Source organism: Euprymna scolopes, chromosome 15, assembly GCF_053919585.1.
Source record: "Euprymna scolopes isolate OS-2025 chromosome 15, ASM5391958v1, whole genome shotgun sequence".
NCBI classification, from domain to species: domain Eukaryota; kingdom Metazoa; phylum Mollusca; class Cephalopoda; order Sepiida; family Sepiolidae; genus Euprymna; species Euprymna scolopes.
Window position 1 is genome coordinate 97,629,740 of NC_136496.1, and position 23,307 is coordinate 97,653,046.

Below are 23,307 nucleotides of genomic sequence, written 5' to 3' on the forward strand. Positions count from 1 at the left end.
GGTGACATCTTTTCTAAAAATACATTAAAATCCCCTCTAAAAATAATACATTTTTATTTATTTTTCTTAATATAATTTACATAATATAACCGAATAATGACCATGCCGTTACTCCACAACGCTCTGATAGAATTATGGTTCATTCAGCATGGGTTGCGATTCATTTAAATGCTATTATTTTTATTTTTTTCTTAAAAATTAAAAAGTTAGAACTATATTAAAGGGCTGAAAATCACCCTGGAAAATCTCATCAGTATTCCCTGTAATTAAAAATTCAGATGATCGGTCATCTCCCTCCCAATAAGTCTCCTGTGCGTTATGAGTAAGTTGCTGGAAAAGGTATTCAATAGAGAAGTAGTCAACCATACGAGCAAAAATAACCTTCTTAGTGACTTGCAATATGGTTTCCGTTCTGCTAGATCTATAGCAGATGTGCTTACAGTTATATCTCATAGGATTAGCGAATCTCTCCACCAAGGCTAATTTTCTAGGGCAATTACTCTTGACATATCAAAAGCCTTTGATAGGGTATGGCATAAAGATCACCAGCTATGGTATAGCTAGAAATGTCTTCTCAATTATTAAATCATTTCTCTCATAGGTTCATAAAAGTAGCGGTTGATGGGCAGAAATCAGAAGCTCACAGTATTAATGCTGGAGTCTCTCAGGGGTCCATTCTGGGCCCAACTCCCTTCCTGATCTACATTAATGATCTTCCAAATCACACCCTTACATCATTCGTAGACATTTTTGCTGATGACACTGCCATCTATGGTAGCACATCAAAAACCGTAAACGACTAAGTTCTCTCTGATTCTCTCTTCTCTGATTTTGAATACGTGGTACGATGGGGGAAGGGGTGGTTTGTTACTTTTAATGCATCTAAAACTAAGCTTTTATCTTTACATCATCAATGCTCTGATCCCCATCTGGCAGCAATTGACATGAATGGCTCTTATCTTGAGGAGGACTCATGTTTTGACAAGCTTCTGGGCTTGACCGTTACTCCTGATCTGAAATGGAACACGTACATCAAATCCGTTGCCAAGGCCGCTGGAAAAATGGTGGGATCCTTCTACCGATCCAGTAGATATATTACTGCTAATACAATTCTCAATCTATATAAGAGCCAGGTACGTCCAAGTATGGAGTCCTGTTGCGAATCTGGTAAGGAGCTGCTAGAAAGGCCTCATCCTGCCTTGATAGGGTTCAAAATCGACTTCGTAGCCTCGTAGGAGATGTCCTTTCCTCTTCCCTGCACTCTCTTTCTCACAGAAGAGATGTTGCGAGTCTGTTTCTGTTTTATCGTTATTTTCATCTGAACTACAATCTATGGACCACCCCCCATCGCCAAACTTCCACGAGAAACACTCGTCTAGCTGAAAACACTGTCAATAATTTCCCCCACTCTTTATCTGTGCCTAAGCATAAATGTAGATTCCATAAAGAAAGCTTCTTTCTTAGAACTGCACGCCTGTGGAAGTGTCTTCCATTTGCCTGCTTTCCAGCTGACTGCAATATGGTTGCCTTCAAGTCCAACGAAAACAAGATCTTAATGAGCCGTTCCACTTAAGTGAACAAATTTACCGAACATCCATTACTAACAATTACTATTTTGTCCAATTGACTACTGCACACTCTTTAATCCTTATCCTCGAGTGGCCTCTGGGCCTTGATAAATGGTGATGCCTATGTAAAAAAGGGAACTGACAAGAAGGAACTAGTTTTAACAATGGTACATATTGTAGTATGATATTAGCATGGCAGCGCACACTGAGTTCTTTCTACATTTTCCTGATCCTTGCTGCTTCCAACGAGGTCGTCCACACGACCGTTCGCTAACATGTTTCTCACCAACTCCTTAGTTTGATATCTATTAATGAACTATTATGCCGACAAAGCAGACCAACTTATAAAAAGAGGTGCGATTGCGAAACACTTACTTTTCATGTAATTGTTAATATATCTTTGTACTCTCTAACTATAGGCATCTCATATGATCGTCTATAAGGCATTTTAAATGATTATGCGAAACGTTGTTACGTATTTTTGTGTGTCATTTTCCACAAGTCACGTAGTCATTATCTTAGTTGAGAAGCTTTGTGGCGACTGAATCGCGAATTGATTCCTACGAATGATAAAATATAAATGCCTATAAGTGCTTACAATCTTTGGTTCTCCGCTTCGTTTGGATTCGCTTTCTCCCTCACTTCCTGAAGTAAGTTTCACAGAGACATGTGAACTCAAAATATTTCCAACTAATGAAAATGGTTCCAAAAGGAATAAGTCTATGTGAAAATAATAATCCTGTGCAAAATTGTGCGAAACTCCGCGAATTAAGGACTATCTACTTATGTTTTGCTTCCTTTTTAAAATTAAATATGTTTTTAACTTTTTTTCAAAGTGTTTTTAACATGTTTTATTAACTACTTGTTCTTATATATATATATATATATATATATATATATATATATATATATATATATATATATATATATATATATATGACTTTATAAAATTAACAGCAGGTTCCCTACAGTGTAATGTATACTACAGTGTATTGTGGACTAAGTCACTTCAGGGAGGTGGAACATTCGTTGATCATCACTCAATCTCGGACAACGTCGGGTCTCCCTGCTAATATATATATATATATATATATATATATATATATATGATGAGAATAATGGAAATAGTATTTCGACAAAATAGAGAAATAAAAAGGAACACACCGAGTTATGTGTTCATCAACGTTTCGTCTTTATTTTGAAGGAAGTCCCGAAATAAAGACGAAACGTTGATAAACACATAACTCGGTTCGTTCCTTTTTATTATTCCTCTCTCTCTCACACTCTTTCTCCCTCTCTTTCCCCCTCTTTTCTCTCTCTCTCTCTCTCTCTCTCTCTCTCTCTCTATATATATATATATATATATAGTAATTTATAAAATATATATGGCGATTAAGCTACACTGACAATTCCGCGTTTCATTCATTCTAGGATTCTTCAGGCTTATGCGCATAAGCCTTAAGAATCCTAGAATAGATTAAACGCGGAATATTCAGTGTAGCTTAATCGCCATATATATTTTATAAATTACTAACTAGCTCTACCTACGTATGTTACATGATAAGGGCTGTCCCCTTTTCATGTAAGTATAAAAATAGAGAGATTTAGTTAAAATGAAAATGAAATAGAATAGACGAAATTCGAACCTCGTAATTTAGGTTTAGAAATGGATTACGAGAGAGAATTAGCAAATGGAATGTAAAAAACAAACCATTGTTTAGCTTAGAGATAAAATAGTTTTAAGAAAAGAATGTGCATTGTCAATTCTGTTATGAAAATTCAATTGAAGAATGTAACTATAAGATAATTTAATAAACATGTTTTTAACATATTGGAAATATAGGTTACTGGGAATATAGGTTGAAATTCCTTTTGTAAACAAAGGAAAAAGTTTTGGACACGCATTTCCAGAACACGTGAAAGAAGAAACATGTTTTAACATGTGTATGACGTCATGGAAAATGGGAAGTTCTCGATATAGTTAGAAACTTTAGAGTTAAGCAGAGAGAAACTGGGGGAATGTCTGAGAGAGAGTCTGAGGACGACAGACGACAGTCTGGACATGGGAGTCGAACGTCTGGAAGCGAGACGGTCACCTTTGAAACTTAGAATGTGAAACTTGAATTCTTGACTATGAAAACGACGACCGGTCGGAAAAGAAATAAACCCATCATGTGTTTTTATAAACGTCGTCTTTGTGTTGTAATTCTACCAAAAGGTAAAGTGAAAATTGTCATTATATTTCTTGTATATCATGTGTTTTAAAATGTCTTTACATACACAATGTCTTGACATATCATATCTACAATATGAACACTAAGACTGTCTCAACACTACCTCCTCACTAACACTTCTTAGTATGAACATTTTATATATATGAATCTCTTCATAACACGAACACAGAACGCAACAACATCTCTCTTAATAAGACTAAACTCTTAATAAGACTCTCAACAATATCTCTCTCTCTTAATAAGACTCTAAAACTCACTTTAATAAGTCCCAACAACGAACAATAAATATAACAACAAGTAGAACAATAATAATAATAATAATAATAACTATATAACACGTATTGAGAACTTTTGAAGTAAATACTTTACTAGTTACTAGTAATAGTTTACGCATAAATTTATACTTTTGTATATTAATTTTATGTGAGTAAATGAAGTAGTTATACAGTTATACACACACACACGCACACACATATATATGTGTGTGTATATATATACACACACACATATATATATACACACATGTATATATATACACACATGTATATATATACACACACACACACACACACACACACACACACACACACACATATATATATATATATATATATATATATGTGTGTGTGTGTGTGTGTGTGTGTGTGTGTGTGTTCCTTCAATTTATTCCTTCGCTAAAACAATAACTTTTATAGCCAATTCATATTAAATGTTATTAAATGTTAGTATGGTTCTTAACACTTCCCAAAGATAATAGGGTCGTCCGCAATGGTTATACCAAAGCCAGGGGCTACATCATAAATTCAATTGTAACTTGTCAAGATGCCACGTTACATAAAAATGGTTGAGTCATTCTACCACGCCAGAAAGTACCATACCATGACGCAATCCTCTATCTATATAAGAGTCAGTTAGGTCCTATAATGGAGTATTTCTTTCAAGCACTTTTCTTGTTTTGACTGAGTACAAAATCGACTTCGCAATCAAGTGGGCATGACTTCTTTTCCCTACTACCTCTTTCGCACAGAAGACATATTATTAGTCTCTCTCTTTCTCTCTCTCTCTCTCTCTCTTTCTCTCTCTCTCTCTTGTACCGTTATCCCTATGTTTCCGAATCAACTGTTGCATATTCGTCTGTAATCCTACTTGTCAAACGATCCTTTTGGATAATCGATTCATTTTTGTAATCTTCTGCCGTTTCCTCTCGTTGTTTTCGGTTCTGTTATTTCAATTAACGACCCATTCCTTATCATGAGTGATTTTCGGCCCTTTAATAAGTGGTGACCTATTACTAAAAAAAAGGAGGGGAACGAACAAAGACCCCCCCCCCTGAAAATCAGCGTACCATTTTTACCTATTTATTCACTTTAGCCATTTTTACTGGTGCCATTTTTATATAAAATTCATATGTATGTATGTATGTATGTATGTATGTGTGTGTGTGTGTAAAAATGCCAACAGATCAATGCTAACGATACATTCTAACCCTCCAAGCACCACCATCCAACTCAAACTCTGTCATCTCAACTGTGATAGGCCAAACGTGATCTATCTAATATATTACGTCAAGTGCACAAAGGGCAGCTACATTGGGAAAACTAGCCTGGCGTTCCACCTAAACTTTAATAACCCAAACACACTATTAAGAAATAAATCAACACAGCACCCAGGGACTATACATTATAACATCCCACACGATATCGTAGAGAGCATTAATTGCATCATCTTAGTCTCTAAAATTTATCGACCATTTTTGGGTCTAGTTAGGGACTTTTATTTTTTCTTTCCTGTCACCTGCATCTTCCCCTACATATATGTACGGAAGAGGTGCCTTAAATAAGTTTCCAATCTTTGTTTTGCACAGGAATTTAAAATTGTCGTAGACTTTTGAAAATTCAGTATGTTTTTACTAGACATCTTATGAGATAACTGACCAATTTTTTCGACTGCAGGTTAAAATGAACAGCTACAGCAGGAATTAGAATGTACCCTACTAAAGCCTGCTTATCATTACTGGTGAATTTTAAAAATGCAATCTGGACATGGGGACACTTTAGAAGAACGATATGCAATAAAATTCTGTTTCACACTTGGAAAAATGTCACAGAAACGTATGAATGCTTCAGACTGCTTTTGGACCATGTTGCATTAAACAAGCATCAGTTTTTGAATGGCATAAGAAATTCAAGGAAGGCAAGAATCTGTGAGGGAGTATGAGAGATGTGGGAAGAGTAAGGACGTCAGAACACCAGAGTTGATTGGCAAAATAAAGAATTTCATTGATAAGGATCGTCGTGTGTCTATAGAGACAATAAATGTACAGTTTGATGTCAGTGTGGTAATTGTACACACCATTATTCGCGATGAACTGAAGATACAGAAGATTTACGCGAAGTTTGTTCCAAGAGTGTTCCATCCTTGTCACAAACTATTTGACCAAGATGGGAATAAAGATAGTTGTTCACCCTCCCTATACTTCAAACTTTGCTTCCTGTGACTTTTGGTTATTCCCTAAGCTCAAGCTTAGAGTCTCTCGTTATGAGACAATTGAGGAGATGAAAGACACTTTGACAAGGGTCATTGACACGTTGATACAAAAGGACTTCCATGGGGCCTTCCAGAAGTTGTTGAAACGGCATAACACGTGCATTTCAGCCAGAGGAAATTATTTCGAAGGGGACTAGAGTTTCATTGTACTTTCAATAAAAGTGTCCAAACAAAAAAAGTCTGAAAACTTATTGTTGGGGTGGCACCCCTACAGATTCTGACGATGGACTATCCCTGATGTCACTTTCGGCAACCAGTTTCTGCTATCGAGCAGTCGTGATCTAAGACTCAGAGAGAGAGAGAGAGAGAGAGAGAGAGAGAGAGAGAGAGAGAGAGAGAGAGAGAGAGAGTTAAAGTTAAACGGGGTCCCATTCAACCAATATACGTTCTGTTAATATATATTACACTAGCAGTTCCGCCCGGTTTTGCTCGGGCCCTATGCACTGTTCATAAGGTTCTGTGCATGTGTATATATTAAAAAGTGTGAATATCTAAAGTAATGCCTTTCTGTATGATAGTCTTCCTTAACTACCTTAGAGAAAAGACATTTTCACATTTATATATATATATATATATATATATATATATATATATATATATATATATATATATATATATAGAGAGAGAGAGAGAGAGAGAGAGAGAGATAGATAGATGGATAGATAGATAGATAGATAGATTGGATATAATATATAGTAATAATTCAAAAAGTATAAAAAAAGACTCATGCGCCACCACCGAGAATCGAAACCAAAGCGTTCAGTTCACGATTTATTTTGCCTCTGCCATCAATAATTGGACTATGAAAACATGTTTACTGCAAGACTAAAAATTAAAAGATGAACCAATAACTACTACGTTATGCATTCGTAATGCCGGCGTTCAACCTTCACCTGGCAAATTTCATTTTTTTTTAATTTTCACACTTTTGCAACGATTTTCCGGGCTAAAACACAAATATAAAGGTTTGCATGGATTCAAATACCTTATATATGAAGTTTCATGTCTGTAGACCAAAAACTCAAGGAGGAGTTTGGTAGGAAAAATTTGTTAAACAAAAATATGTACGTATACATGAATATATATAGAAACAATTTTGTGTTTACTATAAACTTTTTACGCAAATATTATGCAAGTATAAATCATGTAGAATATCTGCATGAATATAATTACACGTAATAGTTACCTAAATATGATTATCCCATAAGAAAACCGAAAAAAACTAATAGGGAATTAATTAAAATGAATGTTTAAAAGTATATGCAAATTAGCTAGATCTTTTGCTAGTGAATGCACTTCCACAACCCATATATAAGAAAATTGTATTTTCTTTTTAAATAAAATAGAAAAGAGGGTTTTTAATATGAATATCAATACACACAAAAGAAAAACGAATTTATAGGAGTATAGATAGATATAGATTTCACTTTTTCCAAGCCTTCTCGTTCTTCTTTCAACATTAATACCACAACACTTATTGAAGGAACCTCATATATATATATATATATATATATATATATATATATATATATATATATATATATATATATATATTCACAATGTGTGAGATTATATAATTGTTTCCACAGCCAAACAATGTCGCAGCTCAAATGAGTCATGACAGCCAACAAACCGGAAGTTCAAGACTCGAGTTTCGCCAGTCATTTGGGCTCATTACTTAGACATACCCGAACTCGGGATTCGAAACCCGAGCATCTTACATGCGAAGCGAATACGCCTATGGAATAAACCTACTTCGTCTTGAATGGTCAACAATTTTAGCCAAGTTGTCGACCACCTCAAAGCTTATACAGCACCCTCTCATTGGTATATTTCCCCCTACCCTCTCTCCAATCCTGCACACACATAAGCTTCATTACACTTGCGAAGACCGAAGGTCTGGTTGAAAATCTGTTCTTTAGAAAAAAAATTCTTTTCAAAAGATATTTTGTATTCCTACACGTCACGAAATAATAAAAAATAGAAAAAGATATAAACTTTGTGTATTATATATATATATATATATATATATATATATATATATATATATACTTCCAAAAACGTGGATGTATCGAACTATTGGTATTGAAGAACTGTTCATAGGTGTATGCGACCCATATATATTTCCTATTTATGCATATTTCTGCACATAGGAGAGGCCTGTTGAAATAAAGAAAATAAATAACACGTTGAAATTATATATATGAGGTTGACAAGAAAGTTATTGCGGTTTTTAAATTTTAAATTCAAATGAATATCTCGGATCAAGCAAAAAATTATTGATCGAAATATGCACCATCAGAATCAACACTTTTCTGCCAATACAAAAACAAGTGCATTTATGCCAATGACCTAAAATTATTCGTTCTTGTGACAATGAAGTCGCTGATGGCGTTTTTGATATCGCTTAGGTTTTTAAAGCATTTATCACGCAGAAATTTGTCGAGATGCTCGAAAAAGGGGTAGTCGGTAGGTAAGAGGTTTGGAGAGTATGGCAGATGAGGCAGAGTTTCGTAGCTCAATTCGTTCAACTTCTGCAGGATCGTTTTAGTAACGTGCAATCGGACATTGTCGTGGAGAAGAATTGGATCTTTTCTGTTTATTGATGCTGGGTGTTGTTGTCAAAGTTTCTGATGCATTTCATCCATTTGTTGACAGTACTTCGTCACTGCAATGGTTAGGCCTACATTCCAAAAACTGTAATGGATAAGACTGGTCGCAGACCATCAAACAGTCAACATGAATTTTTTGGTGCAACTTTGATCGCGAAACAGGTCGTTCTTGTTGCGTAAAAGAAGCGAAATGACATTTCATAACAACGTTTCTTTTGGTTGTCGAATTCGTGAGGCACCCAAGTTTTTTTGTTTTGCCAATCTTTCTCTAGTGGTTGAAAATCGTCATATACTTTATGTCTGATTCAGAAGCAAGTTCTCGAACGGTTGTGCGTGGATTGGCTTCGATTAAGACTCTTAATTGATCGTTGTTAACATCCGATGGCCAACCACTCCGCTCAACATCTTCAAGACTCTCGTCACCGCCACGGAATTTCTTAAACCACTACTATTCTGTGCGTTCAGTCGTGGTTCCTCGGCCAAAAGCCCCGTTGATATCACAAGCTATTTCATCACATTTTCGGTCTAGTTTGAATTGAAAAAAGAAAATTGTGTTAATTTGTTTTTTTATTTGTCATTTTTATTAAACGCTCTGAAACGAAGACACAAGACATAGTTGTTTGAAAACGATTGTAATTAAAACTATTGTATAGAGCAAAAAATTCTCTTTAAAATGATATATGGAGTAAAGGTTTATTACAAAAACTTATTTGAAAATAAAATAAAATATTCCGAAAGAACATTCTTCTCAACTTAATATAAGTAAACACACACACACACACACACACACACACACACACACACACACACACACACACACACACACACACACACACACACACACACACACATATATGTGTGTGTGTATATATATATAACATTTAAATAAAGCATTAGTTTGTTATCCTGATGCTTTTGAATCGTATAAAATTAACCAGAATATATTAAAAGAAATCCAAAACTATATTAGTAATGTATAGAATGTATTATAAAATTATATATATATATATATATATATATATATATATATATATATATATATATATATATATATATATATATATATATATATATATATATATATAACTTTTATATAAGAAAGTAAATATATAAGAAATATATAATAACAGTAGGGGGTGATAAGTAGTAAAATGGATTAAACCTAATCTTATAAATGCAACACTGGTAAATTAAAAATATATCCATTTTGAATTTGGAGAAAGGGACGCATCTCACAGGTAAGGAAGACATTTTTTATAACATGAATAGGTTAGCCAAAATAAGCATGAGTAGGTAACTAGATCCAATATCTGGAACATTTTTTGTTCTTGCGATTAAGGGAGGTGGTGTATGATCAACACTGCTGAGGAGCCATGATTTAATATACTGTTTTGTTTTTAAATTCACGAAACAGTGTTTCATGGTAAACAACTGATGATCCCTTAAATTAACATTAGGGCTATTGTGAATTCGAGAGAGTAACTTGATGCATTGATTGCAGGTGATTAAATGACTTACTGACTAAATAGTTTTCCAACGAATGATAAAAAAATATAAAAATCAAATAAGTTTTTTTTTATATAGTTTTAAAGGTTAAAAAAAATTTCAGGACTATATATATATATATATATATATATATATATATATATATATATATATATATATATATATATATATATATATATTGTATTAACTTACGTAGCCACTCGGTTTCCCTGAATTGGCCTTTGCACACAATAACAGATCAGAATCGAAAGGATATTCCTTCTCGCAAGCCCCTTTAGTGAGTAATTCAACCTTGGATGTTTTCATATTGGGGCCATTTTCTGAAAATAAAACATGATTAGATTTTATTAATTCACCCCTTCGAAAATTTCTAAATACTTATGCATAAAGCTAGTTATTGTTTTGGTGTATTATCCCTACGTAGAATAATGCACTTTTCCACTTAAAGGTCTGGAGAATAGCAAAAGTTATGCGTAGGTAGTGCGCACTTGACAGTCGGACTGACGTATAACCACACTCTTTATTTGTTGTTTTTACTTTTCTGGTTAATATATTTTGCTTCCTCTATACACCGAGTTGTGCTTTTTTTCCAGGCCCTTACGAGACGATAACACGGAGTTTCATATTTGTCGCCAGTATTTTGGTCTCGTAAGGGTTCGAAAGATATACACAACTTGGTATTTTGTGGAACAAAATATGTCGAACAGGAAAATAAATACAACAAATAAACAGTGAGCTTGTGAAATAATAGTAAAAAATTGAACTTAACGTATAATCTCTGAATACGTTAAATGAAGCGAAATAATTAAAGTGAGAGAGTGAAGAGAGAGAAAGAGAATGAGAGGGAGAAGAGAGAGAGCGAAGAGAGAGAGAAAAAAGAAAATGAGAGAGATAGAGAAAAAGAGAGAGGGATAAGAGAGAAAGAGAGAGAGAAAAAGAGAGAGAGAGGGCAGGGGAAAGAGAAAAAGAGAGAGGGAAGAGAGAGAGAGAGAAAATGGGATAGAATAGAGGACAGAGAGAGAGAGAGAGAGAGAGAGAGAGAGAGAGAGAGAGAGAGAGAGAGAGAGAGAGAGAGAGAGAGAATAAATTACCATATCTTTACAAACAGAAAAACGCCACGAGATTCCTTTATATGGTATTGGATTCTGAACAGAGTAAATCTCTCTCTCTCTCTCTCTCTCTCTCTCTCTCTCTCCATATATATATATATATATATATATATATATATATATATATATATATATATACCACTTAAAGGTCTGGAGAATAGCAAAAGTTATGCGTAGGCAATGCGCACTTGACAGTCGGATTGACGTATAACCACACTCTTTATTTGTTGTTTTTACTTTTCTGGTTTGTTTGTTTACAAACAGGCGATTTGAGCGCTATAAAAGTGGTGGCGGGTGTCTATTTAAATAGACATTCCGACGAGTTATTTACGGGCGTCGTTTCGATGATCGAGTGGGAGAACTGCCGACCGTCAACACGATGGTTCTAGGTTCAATCCTTGACTTGGGAGAGATGCTAGTCCAACGGCACTGAAGAGTTGTGATACAACGAAGCAGGACTGTACGTCGATGACTACAAATATATTTTAAGCCCCCCTCTTTGGGTAGAGCACTGTCGTAAATAATCTCACCCGCTACTTAATTGGCTGAAAATGCGAAGCTCGTTGTTTGTTTGTTTACGAACAGGCGATTTGAGCACTATAAAAGTGGTGACAGGTGTCTATTTAAATAGACATTCCGACGAGTTATTTACGGGCGTCGATTCCATGGTCGAGTGGGAGAACTGCCGACTGTCAACACGACGGTTCTAGGTTCAATCCTTGACTTGGGAGAGATGCTAGTCTAGCGGCACTGATGAGTTGTGATACAACGAAACAGGGCTGTATGTCGATGACTACAAGTATATATATACATACATACATATATATATATATATATGTGTGTGTGTGTGTGTGTGTGTTTATTTCAACGTCGGTTTTTTTTTGTTGCTTAAATCATTACAAGTTTCAGTCAACAGAACAATAAAATTATTCCACCGATCTCATCAGACAATTCAAGCCAAATATACCTCCAATATATATATATATATATATATATATATATATATATATAGAGAGAGAGAGAGAGAGAGAGGGAGACAGAGATAAAGATCGACTGGGAAACAGAGAAACAGGGAGAGAGAGAGAGAGAAGAGGCAGAAAGAAAGAGAAACAGAAATAAAGAGAGAGAGAAATATGACGAGAGAGAGAGAGAGAGAGAGAGAGAGAGAGAGAGAGAGAGAGAGAGAGAGAGAATAAATTGCTATATCTGTACAAACAGAAAAACACCACGAGATTCCTTTATATGGCGAATACTTTTCATAGCTTTTCATCACATGTAAATCATCTGACTGATCTTCCCAAAAACGAAAACTAAACACACATGAAAAAGAGAGAGAAAAAAAAAAACAACAGAGAGAAAAAGAAAAACCATGAGAAAATAGCAATAGCATACATACTGTGGTCACCCTTGTTCCATCCTGTGATGAAACATTCAGTATTAGGAACCCAACTTTTAGATGGCAGACAAGCAGGTTGGACAAAGTCGTTCATTTGAATCGGCTTCTTTAGTACAAGAAAAGAAATAGATGTGGAGATATCTGAAAACCACATAACACGCACGCTTCTCCCGAGATGATGCTTGGTATATGGTCCCTTAACTGAACCAAAGTAGACTGACGCTGATTTAGCTCCTCTGAAAATTGAAACGAAACCAAATTTAGAACTTACACAAATCGATAATACTCACCGAATCTATCTCTCTTTCTAACTCTCTCTCTCTCCCTCTCTCTCTCTCTCTCTCTCTATCTATCTATCTATCTATTTATCTCTCTCTCTCTCTCTCTCTCTATATATATATATATATATATATATATATAAATGATTCATTCGAACTAATATAAATAGGTTAGAAAATAAACTCTGGAGTAAAAACTAGATCCGATATTCGAGACGTTTTTTATTCTTTTTTTTTACGGGAGGTTGTGTTTGATCAATACTGCTAGGGAGCCATAAGATAAAATATTGCTTTGTTCTTAAATTCCTGAAACAGTTTTCATGGTAAAGAACTCATTACCCTTACAATAAGCAGCATACGTTTTTAGAAGGTAATTAATAACAGAATTCTTCTGCTTTTTTATTTAAAAAAAATTTTCTAACGATTTTTTTTTTGTGTCAAAATTAAAAGAATATATGAATGTTCCATATGTAACACGAACATTTTCGACTTTTCGTCGAACCATTTTCAGGTTACAAAAGCACATGAACAAAAAAAGCTTGAGGGAAGAAGAAAATTAAAAAAAAAACAAGCGAGAACGCGCAGGTGAAATCGGTCAGACGTTAAAAGTATGAACCAGAACAAATCCAGTAGAGGCGTTAAAAATTTAAATTTCCGGACACTATAATTACCATCATAGGAAGAATCGTATTACATTAAGCATTTTAAAATGTTGTTACTGATATCATACGTAATATTAATTACTAGCATGGATACCCAGCGTTGCCAGGGTCGACATGAAGTTCGGTTTGGCCACACTTGCTATACTAAGAATATTGACCAGTTTTTTATTATTATCTGTCAACTCCATCGTTACCCCAACAAAAATTTCAAAAATAAAAGAACGAATGAAAACACGAAAATGTAACTCCCCCCCCCCCGAAAAAAGCAGAAGTACATGACAAACTCTACACCAGATATTTCGGCCGATGGGATACGAAGAGAAGCTATTCTCCGGATATTGAGCACCTTTTATGACTATATTCCAGATTAAGCGAATTTCTTTTACGCTCCCTCGGTCTAGAAAGATTTGTTATTACGTTTTGTTGCAACGAAAACAAACTGTAAATAATTCAGTTTCAAGAATACCAAAGTAGAATTTGTGTTTACCGAAATACACGTTTTTATGCTATAAGAATGATGAGTTTTGACTTATTGCGTTATTAAAAGAAAAAAAAAAATTAGCAGTTACGATGTCAAAAAATGTGAAAAAAAAAAACTGGCAAAAAATGTAAATGAAAGTTTTTTTTTTGTTTTAAATAAAGAATCGTAGTTGAATTGGATTTTTGTTTATTTTAAAATAAAAACCCACTGGATTGCGAAATCACAGAAATTATTTTATTTATTTATTTATTTTTTTACACGATTGTCACCACTTATCAAGGCCCGGAAGCCACTCAGGGATAAGGGTTATTTCAACTGATTCCAAAAATAACGCTTAAAAGTTTGTGTGAATTATTTTTAGTATGATTATCCGCCGAAAAAGAAAACAAAAACAAAAAGAAAAAAGTTAGAGTTAAAGGGAAATAACTCAAAACTGAAATAACTGAAATCGGTATATAAAAAAATCGATGTTGGTAAAAATACATTAAATTAAATATATTCTAAATATAAATCAAATTTAACTAATAAACTTAAATAGAACACTTAAAACAATCCGCTCACTATAAACAATAACTAACACACCACTATTTAATAAATCGATTTACCTTAATGTAATATGCAAATAAGGTCATCTCTTAATCGTCTATTTTGCAAGAATAATACTATACATAGGAATTAATGAAGTGTTAAAGTAATGTACCTTTTGTATATATTAATCAATTTGTGAACAAATAAACAGACAGGAATACGAATTTATATATATATATATATATATATATATATATATATATATATATATATTTTAAATATATGAGAAAATACGGATGTAACCAGTTCCGTCGAGAGAAACTGAAAAAGACTGGGCATTTAAGATTTCTGGTCAAAAGTAGATATACTTAAGCAACGAATTAATCATATAGATTAGTTTGAGTAAACCAGCAGATGGGCTTGAACAAACGATGAGACGAACAAATGAGCAAAAGACCTCGAATGGACGTAAATAATTGGTCTCGACACGCAAATAAGCTCAGTTAGGTATTAACTGATATCCTCGGCTTGGGAGTTGGGAGGCCTAACTTAGATGTTGGCGGTAGCGGAGAGCTCTAACAACACTTACGCACGGCCCTATATTCAACCAGTCAATTGTACACAATATACGTGTTTGCATTGTTACTTTATTTATAATACAAAATATAAACTAGCGTTTGTACTCTCGGCGATCGCCTGTACTGGAATCGACACGACCAGACGAAGAAGAAGCACACGGCACATGCGTTTATGGGGCCAGTGAACGTCGAAGTGGGGTACGGCTTGCATGATTATACGATAATACGGATCGAAAAATTTCCTAACATATTTAGAGGCAGAGTCAAATATCGATTTTGTAGACGGAACATTATTTAAACCTAGCGTCTTGGATCGTAGCGATAATTTTTCTGTTATATGTACTTTAAAAAACAATAACCTGTAGGGACTCATTAAAAATAAAAATTAATGCGATATTCCTCAGTTATAACGTAACTCTCTACAGATCTTTCTAGAACTTACGTGATGCAATGGGTCGCTACCAAAACCAAATATTTGTTGATCAGGGTTCCCACACAATGTTTAATATGATTTACTATCACAACAACTTGCCAGGGAAATTGGTCACCAACTGCACCTTCTACAATCAGACGATCCAACTGTTTGGCACTTTTACCACAATCTGTATAAATAATAATAATAATAATAATAATAATAATAATAATAATAATAATAATGATAATAATAATAATAATTTGATTATAATTTTGATAATATATCAGTTATTATTTTAGTAAGGTTGGGCAATAATGTGGGTTAAAATTATGAAAAATTATAGTCGAAATTAGAAACATATCCAAGAATTATGAAAAATGATAAAATGTGAGTTAATTGATTGGTGTGTTTGTAATGAAATCATCAGCCCAGACAATATATCAAAGTTATTATTTTAGTAAGGAGAGGGGGCGATACAATTTTAACAAAAAGACTAGAATGATATGATGGTGTCTTCATTCATGCTGAACGCCCATAAAATGCCCAGCAGCTATATATTACATATGAAAGATGCTACTGTGGAATTTCCACAGGTCCTGCTAGTAATAATAATAATAATAATAATAATAATAATAATAATAATAATAATAAAAACAAAAAGGCGATACGCACGTGAAAAGAAGGAAAGAAGAAAAAAAAAGAGAAAAATGTTGAGTTATTTGTTCAAAAAGAAGTAAGGAAGACAGGGATTGCGAATTGAGAAACACGTGCCATTTCCCCACAGTAGGGGTCGAGTTTTAAACGAAAGAAAATTAAAAGCAACAAAAGAAATTAAATATGGAAAATATGACCCCCCCCAAAAAAAAACAGGAAAGGTTCGGTAGTTGTTCATATAAAATGTTTTCGCAGTTTTTGTTGGGGGGGGGATGAAAAAAAAATAGAGGACTAGATTTTTTTTTTTTTAGATAAAGTGAGAAAGCAGAAAATAAGTTAATGTTTCTCGTATTAATTGTCTTTATGGGATTCACTCCAGACAAACTATGAAGCCACTTAAGGTGCTAAATAGAACGGTATACGATTAAGTTGCATCATAACAACAAAAAAAAGAAGTAAAAAGGTAGAATCATTTGAAAGCAAGATAGTTACTTAACAGATAGTGATGTGTTCAGATGCAAAATAATCGAACATAAAGCTTAAATGTTAGCATGGCAGTCATCTACGTTGTAAATACTTTAGAGGACACACCTCTATGCGTAAAATCGCGCTTTTGGAAAACTCACTGAGTTAACCCTAAGTTCGGTCTTCTTGTTATGTTGTTAGTCTACCGGAAAACATCGCAAAGTAAAATAATCGAGATGAGTATTATAATGTTCGATTGTTATGATTTCTAAAAGGTAAAATGTCAGAAGGAACGTTATCAAAGCGAAATAAATATTTATAGTTGAAATATTTACATTTAACAGCTTACAGGAATGTTAACGTAGGAATGCTATAACAAACAGGAATTTTGAAACAAATGCAATAGGTGATGCGTTTTGATTCTTTGGTTACGTGAATAATGACGTAATGAATTATAGATTTACACGTGGGAAGTTAGTTAAGTCAGTCTGTATCAGGAGTTGACAATCGGAGATGGAGAAAGACGGTCAATGAATCGTGATGGCTCCAATTAGAGTGTGGGGTTCGATAATTAAGATGTAGAACTTTTTAATAGGGAAGCATTGGGAAATAAAAGCTATAAATACTGCAAGAATTCTCATATTGAAGTTTTTTTTCCAAGAAGCCGCCACCGCAAGATAAACCAGATAGAAGGTATGTTTCACTATTCTCCGATATACACTCGATAGAATTGTATCCACGCTTTTGTTACGCATACACAAAAATAAACTGTTATAAATATACACATAACTAGAGAAAATTACATGAAATATATGAACACAAATAGACGACACGTCAGCAGTAAACAGAAGCACGTGCATACACACATTATATACATGTCATATATGCATACAGTATATAGACCCTTTACATATAAACATAATATTCTGTACTATCATCTCCGAAAGTGCCGAGCAGAAAAGCAATTTATCGCTACTAATGATACTTAACAACCTTAATTGTATGTAAAAAAACAATCCTGAAAAATATCCTACCACCAGCGCTCAATCCCATGGACTCTAAACAGACTGGCTAAAAAGTAAATTGTTCAAGATCTCAACAGAGAAAGGATAGACTACAAGGCTGGCGAATATTGTGAGCAGCGAAACTGAAAACCGAAAAGCGAGGAAAGAGAATTGGGAAGAGAAGAAGCAGCTACATGAATGACTTATAAAGACTAGCCAGAGAAAATACACACGAAAATACCTGGGTGTAGCTACGAAAAGGATACTTAAACAAATAAATGGAATAGTTATTGACAGAGAAACAAAACCCCGATTAAAACTAATTAACTCGAAGTCAAAATAAACCAATTACAAGAAAAAAAGTAAATGTAGACGCTGTAGAAACAGAGACAAAACAGTAAATCTCAATGCAGCAAATTATCCTCCTAGATACAAAACACACACAAATGTGTAGGAAAGGCAATCCGTCCAGAACTATTGAAACACTTGCACTTTAAACATGTAGACAAGGGATACAGACCCCAACTGGAAACAATATAAGAAATTGGAAATGACAAAATATTCTGAGATATGGAGGTACAAACAAACTCATTTAAGTAAGAAGGCTGGACATGATAATGGTCAGCAATAAGGAAAAATCCTGCCAAATTAATGAAAGGAATATAAAATACTAGCGGGCCTCCCGGCGTTGCCCGGTCATAAAATACGTATATATTGTATTTTAATTCATACAGAAACTGAGACATGTGCATGCGAGTATTATGTTTTTTTCTAAACAGTTCACTTATTGTAAGTAAAAAAAAAAAATACTCGTGCTGAGATCGAAACATAAACGTAAAAACAGCGAGTCAAATACGATAACCATTAGGCCAGTTTGATATGATCTTTAAAAAGTGTTTGCAAACCTACTTATTCTTAACATAATGAATCTGTCCTGTAAACGATTCATGCATGCGTATTCGTAAACAATTGACAAACCGATAAAAATTTCGATAACCCATCCGCGTACCAATTTTTCAATCTTGACTCCTTAGCAGCTTTTTTTCTGAATTAAAACCGATTAAAAAGTTTTTCACGTGTCTAAATACTCTATATAACAAATTTCAAGTCTGTAGATAAAGAATCCGTTTAGTATATAGGTTGAGAATTGTTCTCGCACACACACATTCTCACTTTTATAGATATATAGATGAAGAAAAAATAGGCTTCCTTCAGTCTTGACAGAGTATGGATACCCACAGTAAGGGGGCCTGCGCGTGAAATTTTTGTGGCGAGATGTGCGCAATCTCCAACCACACCTCTCTTGTGTCGACATTGTTGAATACCAGTGGCAAGTGGAGGTTCAAGACGACTGAAAGCAATGCCTAGAGAAGCGGAAAGCACATACAGTCCCTAGAATTCCCCAAATGGTTACCCATCTAGTACTGGCCAAGCTCATCGTTACTTAACTTCAGTGATCTGACGGGAACCGGTGTGTCAAGGTGATTATGCCGTACAGATGAAGAAAATAATTGTAATTTTAGTATTATATTGATTTAGCATGGTCTACACTGGTTATCGAAAGAGATGATCAGTATTGAAAATCTGGGAAGACGACATTGAAACTTCAAGGAATACCACTTGTTATTGCCAGTGAGCAATCACTGATAATGCCGTGTTTGGGGACTTTTAGTGAGTAAATAACAACAACAACAACAACACCAATAATAATAATAATAATAATAATAATAATAATAATAATAATAATAATAATAATAATAATAAAATGATAATGATAACAATAAAAAAAATTATAATATCTTAATAAAGAAAACATAGCTTCTCTAATTGCTTCTTTTCTCAAACCGCTATAGCGATTGCTAATAATTTCAGGCCCAAAAGAATAGCTACAATCTTGATGTAAACAAATGATTGCTAATGATATCAGGTTTCATAAATAAAACTATTATCCGGATGTAAACGAATGTTTGGTAATGATACAAGACTTAAAAAAATAAAACTATATCTGGATGCAAAGGAATGATTGCTAATGATTAAAAGATTAGTTGCGACCCTGATGTAAATAAATGGTTGCTAATGATACCAAGTTTTAAAAAGTCTATAACCCGGATGTAAACAAATGGTTTCTAATTCTATCAGACTAAAAAGAATAACTATAATCCGGGTGTCTGCAGATGGTTGCTAATGATACCAAACTTAAAAAATAAGATTATAACCCGGATGTAAACAAATGGTTTCTAATGCTATCAGTCTTAAAAGAAAAACTACAATCCGGATGCATGCAGATAGTTTCCAATTATACCAAACTTAAAATAAAGATTATAACCCGGATTGAAACAAATGGTTGCTAATGATATTAGGCTTAAACAAATAGCTATAACTCGGATGTAAACGAATGGTTGTTAATGGTAACAGGCTTGAAAAGTAGAGCTATGCTCGGATGTAACCCAGTAGTTGGCAATGATACTGGGTTAAAAAAATAAGGCTATAGCTCGGATGTAAACAAATGGTTGCTAATGTTATCATATTAATTTTATTTTATTTCGGACTATTAGTTTCATCTTATCTTTTTATTGGTGCACAACGTTTCGGCCAACTTCCTCTGGCCTTCGTCAGGTGGTAAAAAAGATAAGATGAGACTAATAGTCCGAAATAAAATAAAATTAACATACAATGCTCATCTCAAAAATAAAAAAAATTCCAATAAGGAATAATATATATAAATGTTATCATGATTAAAAAATAAGGCTGTAACCCAGATGTTAACCAGCAGTTGCTATTTATACCAGGTTTAAACGATTAAGGTTCTAACCCTAATGTAATCAAATGATTGCTAATGATACCACACTTCGAAAATAAGACTATAATCAGGAAAAACAAAACAGAACAAATGTTTTGTGGTGATACTAGGCTTAAAAAAATAAGGCTACAACCCGGATATAAAGCAGTGTTGCTAATGATATCAAGTTGAAAAGATTACAGCCTGAATGTAAATGAATTGTTGCTAATGATACCAGGATAAAAATATTCGGTTATAACCTGGATGTAAACCAGAAGGTTCTAATGATAGCAGGTTTAAGCGAATAAAGCTGTAGCCCGGATGTAAACTAATGGTGTGTAATTATAATAGATTTTAACGAATACTAGCCTGGGTGCCCGGCGTTGCATGTGTGCTTAAGCAAATAAATAAATAAATAAATAAATAAAAAGTGTTAGTAGGTAGGCAGGATCAAACCCGTACCGTGAAGGGGTAAAAGACCGTGAAAAAAGCAAAAAACGTAACCGGAAGTGGTGAAGGTTTAAATTAAGGCTAGTCAATCGGAAAGGGGGATTACTTTCGAAAATATTGGCGAAAAAAAGCGACCCCCTCCTTGTAGAAAAATACCCAGTTGAGGGTGAAGGAATTAATGCTTTTAGCCAATTTTTCGAGATTTATCGTCCGAAAGGGTTGAGATTCCAAACGATACTGATCTCGTGAAAATCCGTCGCCTCTGTCGAAAGTTTTTCTGAGACATACATACATACATACATACATACATACATACATACATGCATACATACATACATACATGCATACATACATACATACGTACATACATACATACATACATTTAATCAAATAGGCGAGATTTATATTATAGAAGAAGGCTGAATTCCGGATAGAAATATATGGTTGATAATAGGCAACAATCCAGATATAAACTAAGTTTACCTAATTATTAGGCTTAAAATTGAAAAAAAATAAAAAATCTAAAAATTTAACGTATAAAAATAATTCAGTCAGCAATTTTTGCTTGATATCATGGAATAATTTAGTAATTTATTGAAAAAGATGAAAAGGTTTATATACAATGAAAAACATTTCCATTAAAAAATTTTCATTGATGAATTTTTTTTTCGTAAAATATTTTGTGACTATGATTTTTTTCAATATCAGAATAAAAGAATCAGTACGAGATTAATTTCATAAAAAGTTTTAAGCTAAAAACTAATCGATTAACGTACGAATTTCCACTGTAATTCTGTTTTAATTTGGCGTTACTAAATAGGTAATCCTGTTTTAATTTGGCGTTACTAAATAGGTATATTTTGTTATTATACAAAGGCAATAGAATAAATGCAATAAAATAAACTGTTTACCTTTATTAGAACATGTCAGATTCATCAGAAAACAGTTCCTGTAAGCAGCAACAAAAAATGCAATAAAAATACAATTTTATAGATGCACGGTTTAATGTGAAAATACAGAGTTGTCCCATAAAATAATTATGCAAATAAAACGTAGTAAATTGTCTGGTCGCCGTTCGTAAGCTAATAATAATAGTTGATTTTGTGTATTGAAGAATCTGGTCACAGGCAAAAACAAACAAAATCAAACAAACAAACAAACAAACAAACAAAAAACAAACAAAAAAACAACAACAAAAAAACCAACAAACAATGCTCGCTGCATCTAGTTATATACTTATGAAGTAACGAGATTTCTCGTTACTCCATAAGCTAACGAGATGATGTCGGCTTGAATAAAAAGCCTGTTTTTTTTTTCAAAGGCGGGGTGAATTTGGACAATAGTGTGACGACTTTAATCGCAAAATTGTTGGATGAAAGTATTGCATAGTTAGAATCTATTGTTGAAATTACAGAATACTTAACAATTTATTATTTAACCACATGAGAGATGGGCTTGAAGACATTTCGAGTCTGAAAAACAAACCATAATATTTTTTAAATAAAGAAACAGTATGCCAGTCCGTCTAAATCAAAATCGATTTGTTTCTTGTTCTCAATATAAGGATCCCGGGTTACTCGAATGGCCTGCCTAAATATCACATGAATTGAGAATCAACGGAAGCAGTCGACGTGCGTTTGTTGTGCCTTAATTTATCGCCCATAATTAGTAAAACGCTACGTATTGTAAACGTTAGCATCACGTTTACATGTAGACACTCGGGACCCAACACGGAATAACTGGAATCACTTTTTTCCCCGTTGAAACAACGACATTTATTTGCCGAATAAAACGTGATCGTCATCCCCCCCTCTCTCTCTAACGTGATCCTGATCTGTGTATACGTTCTTCTTTTTATACTTTTTCCTTTCTTCCTCGCCGTGACGTCACTTCGCACACGACTCGGCATTTGCATACAGCTGCCATACACGCACCCGCGCTCTGTTACAAGAAGGAAATTGTTGTAAGAAAGAAATAAAAGCTTTTATTACCAACGTTGTTACATTGTTTCTGACCATATAGCAGGTTGAAATAATTTATA

At 33.8% G+C, this 23,307-nt stretch overlaps 1 protein-coding gene across 2 annotated transcripts in view; it reads right to left on the reverse strand.

Annotated features, from left to right (window-relative positions):
- The window catches only part of LOC145294021 (brain-specific serine protease 4-like), a 79,164-nt gene that overhangs the window by 1,923 nt on the left and 53,934 nt on the right, over nucleotides 1-23,307 (reverse strand). For both annotated transcript variants that reach the window (XM_080140985.1, XM_080140984.1), the window contains 4 exons: nucleotides 22,178-22,215; nucleotides 15,942-16,101; nucleotides 12,973-13,208; nucleotides 10,660-10,787 (listed from right to left, as the gene is read on the reverse strand). In XM_080140985.1, the coding sequence (XP_079997111.1) occupies nucleotides 10,660-10,787; nucleotides 12,973-13,208; nucleotides 15,942-16,101; nucleotides 22,178-22,215 (562 nt within the window). The remainder of the gene's footprint in view (nucleotides 1-10,659; nucleotides 10,788-12,972; nucleotides 13,209-15,941; nucleotides 16,102-22,177; nucleotides 22,216-23,307) is intronic.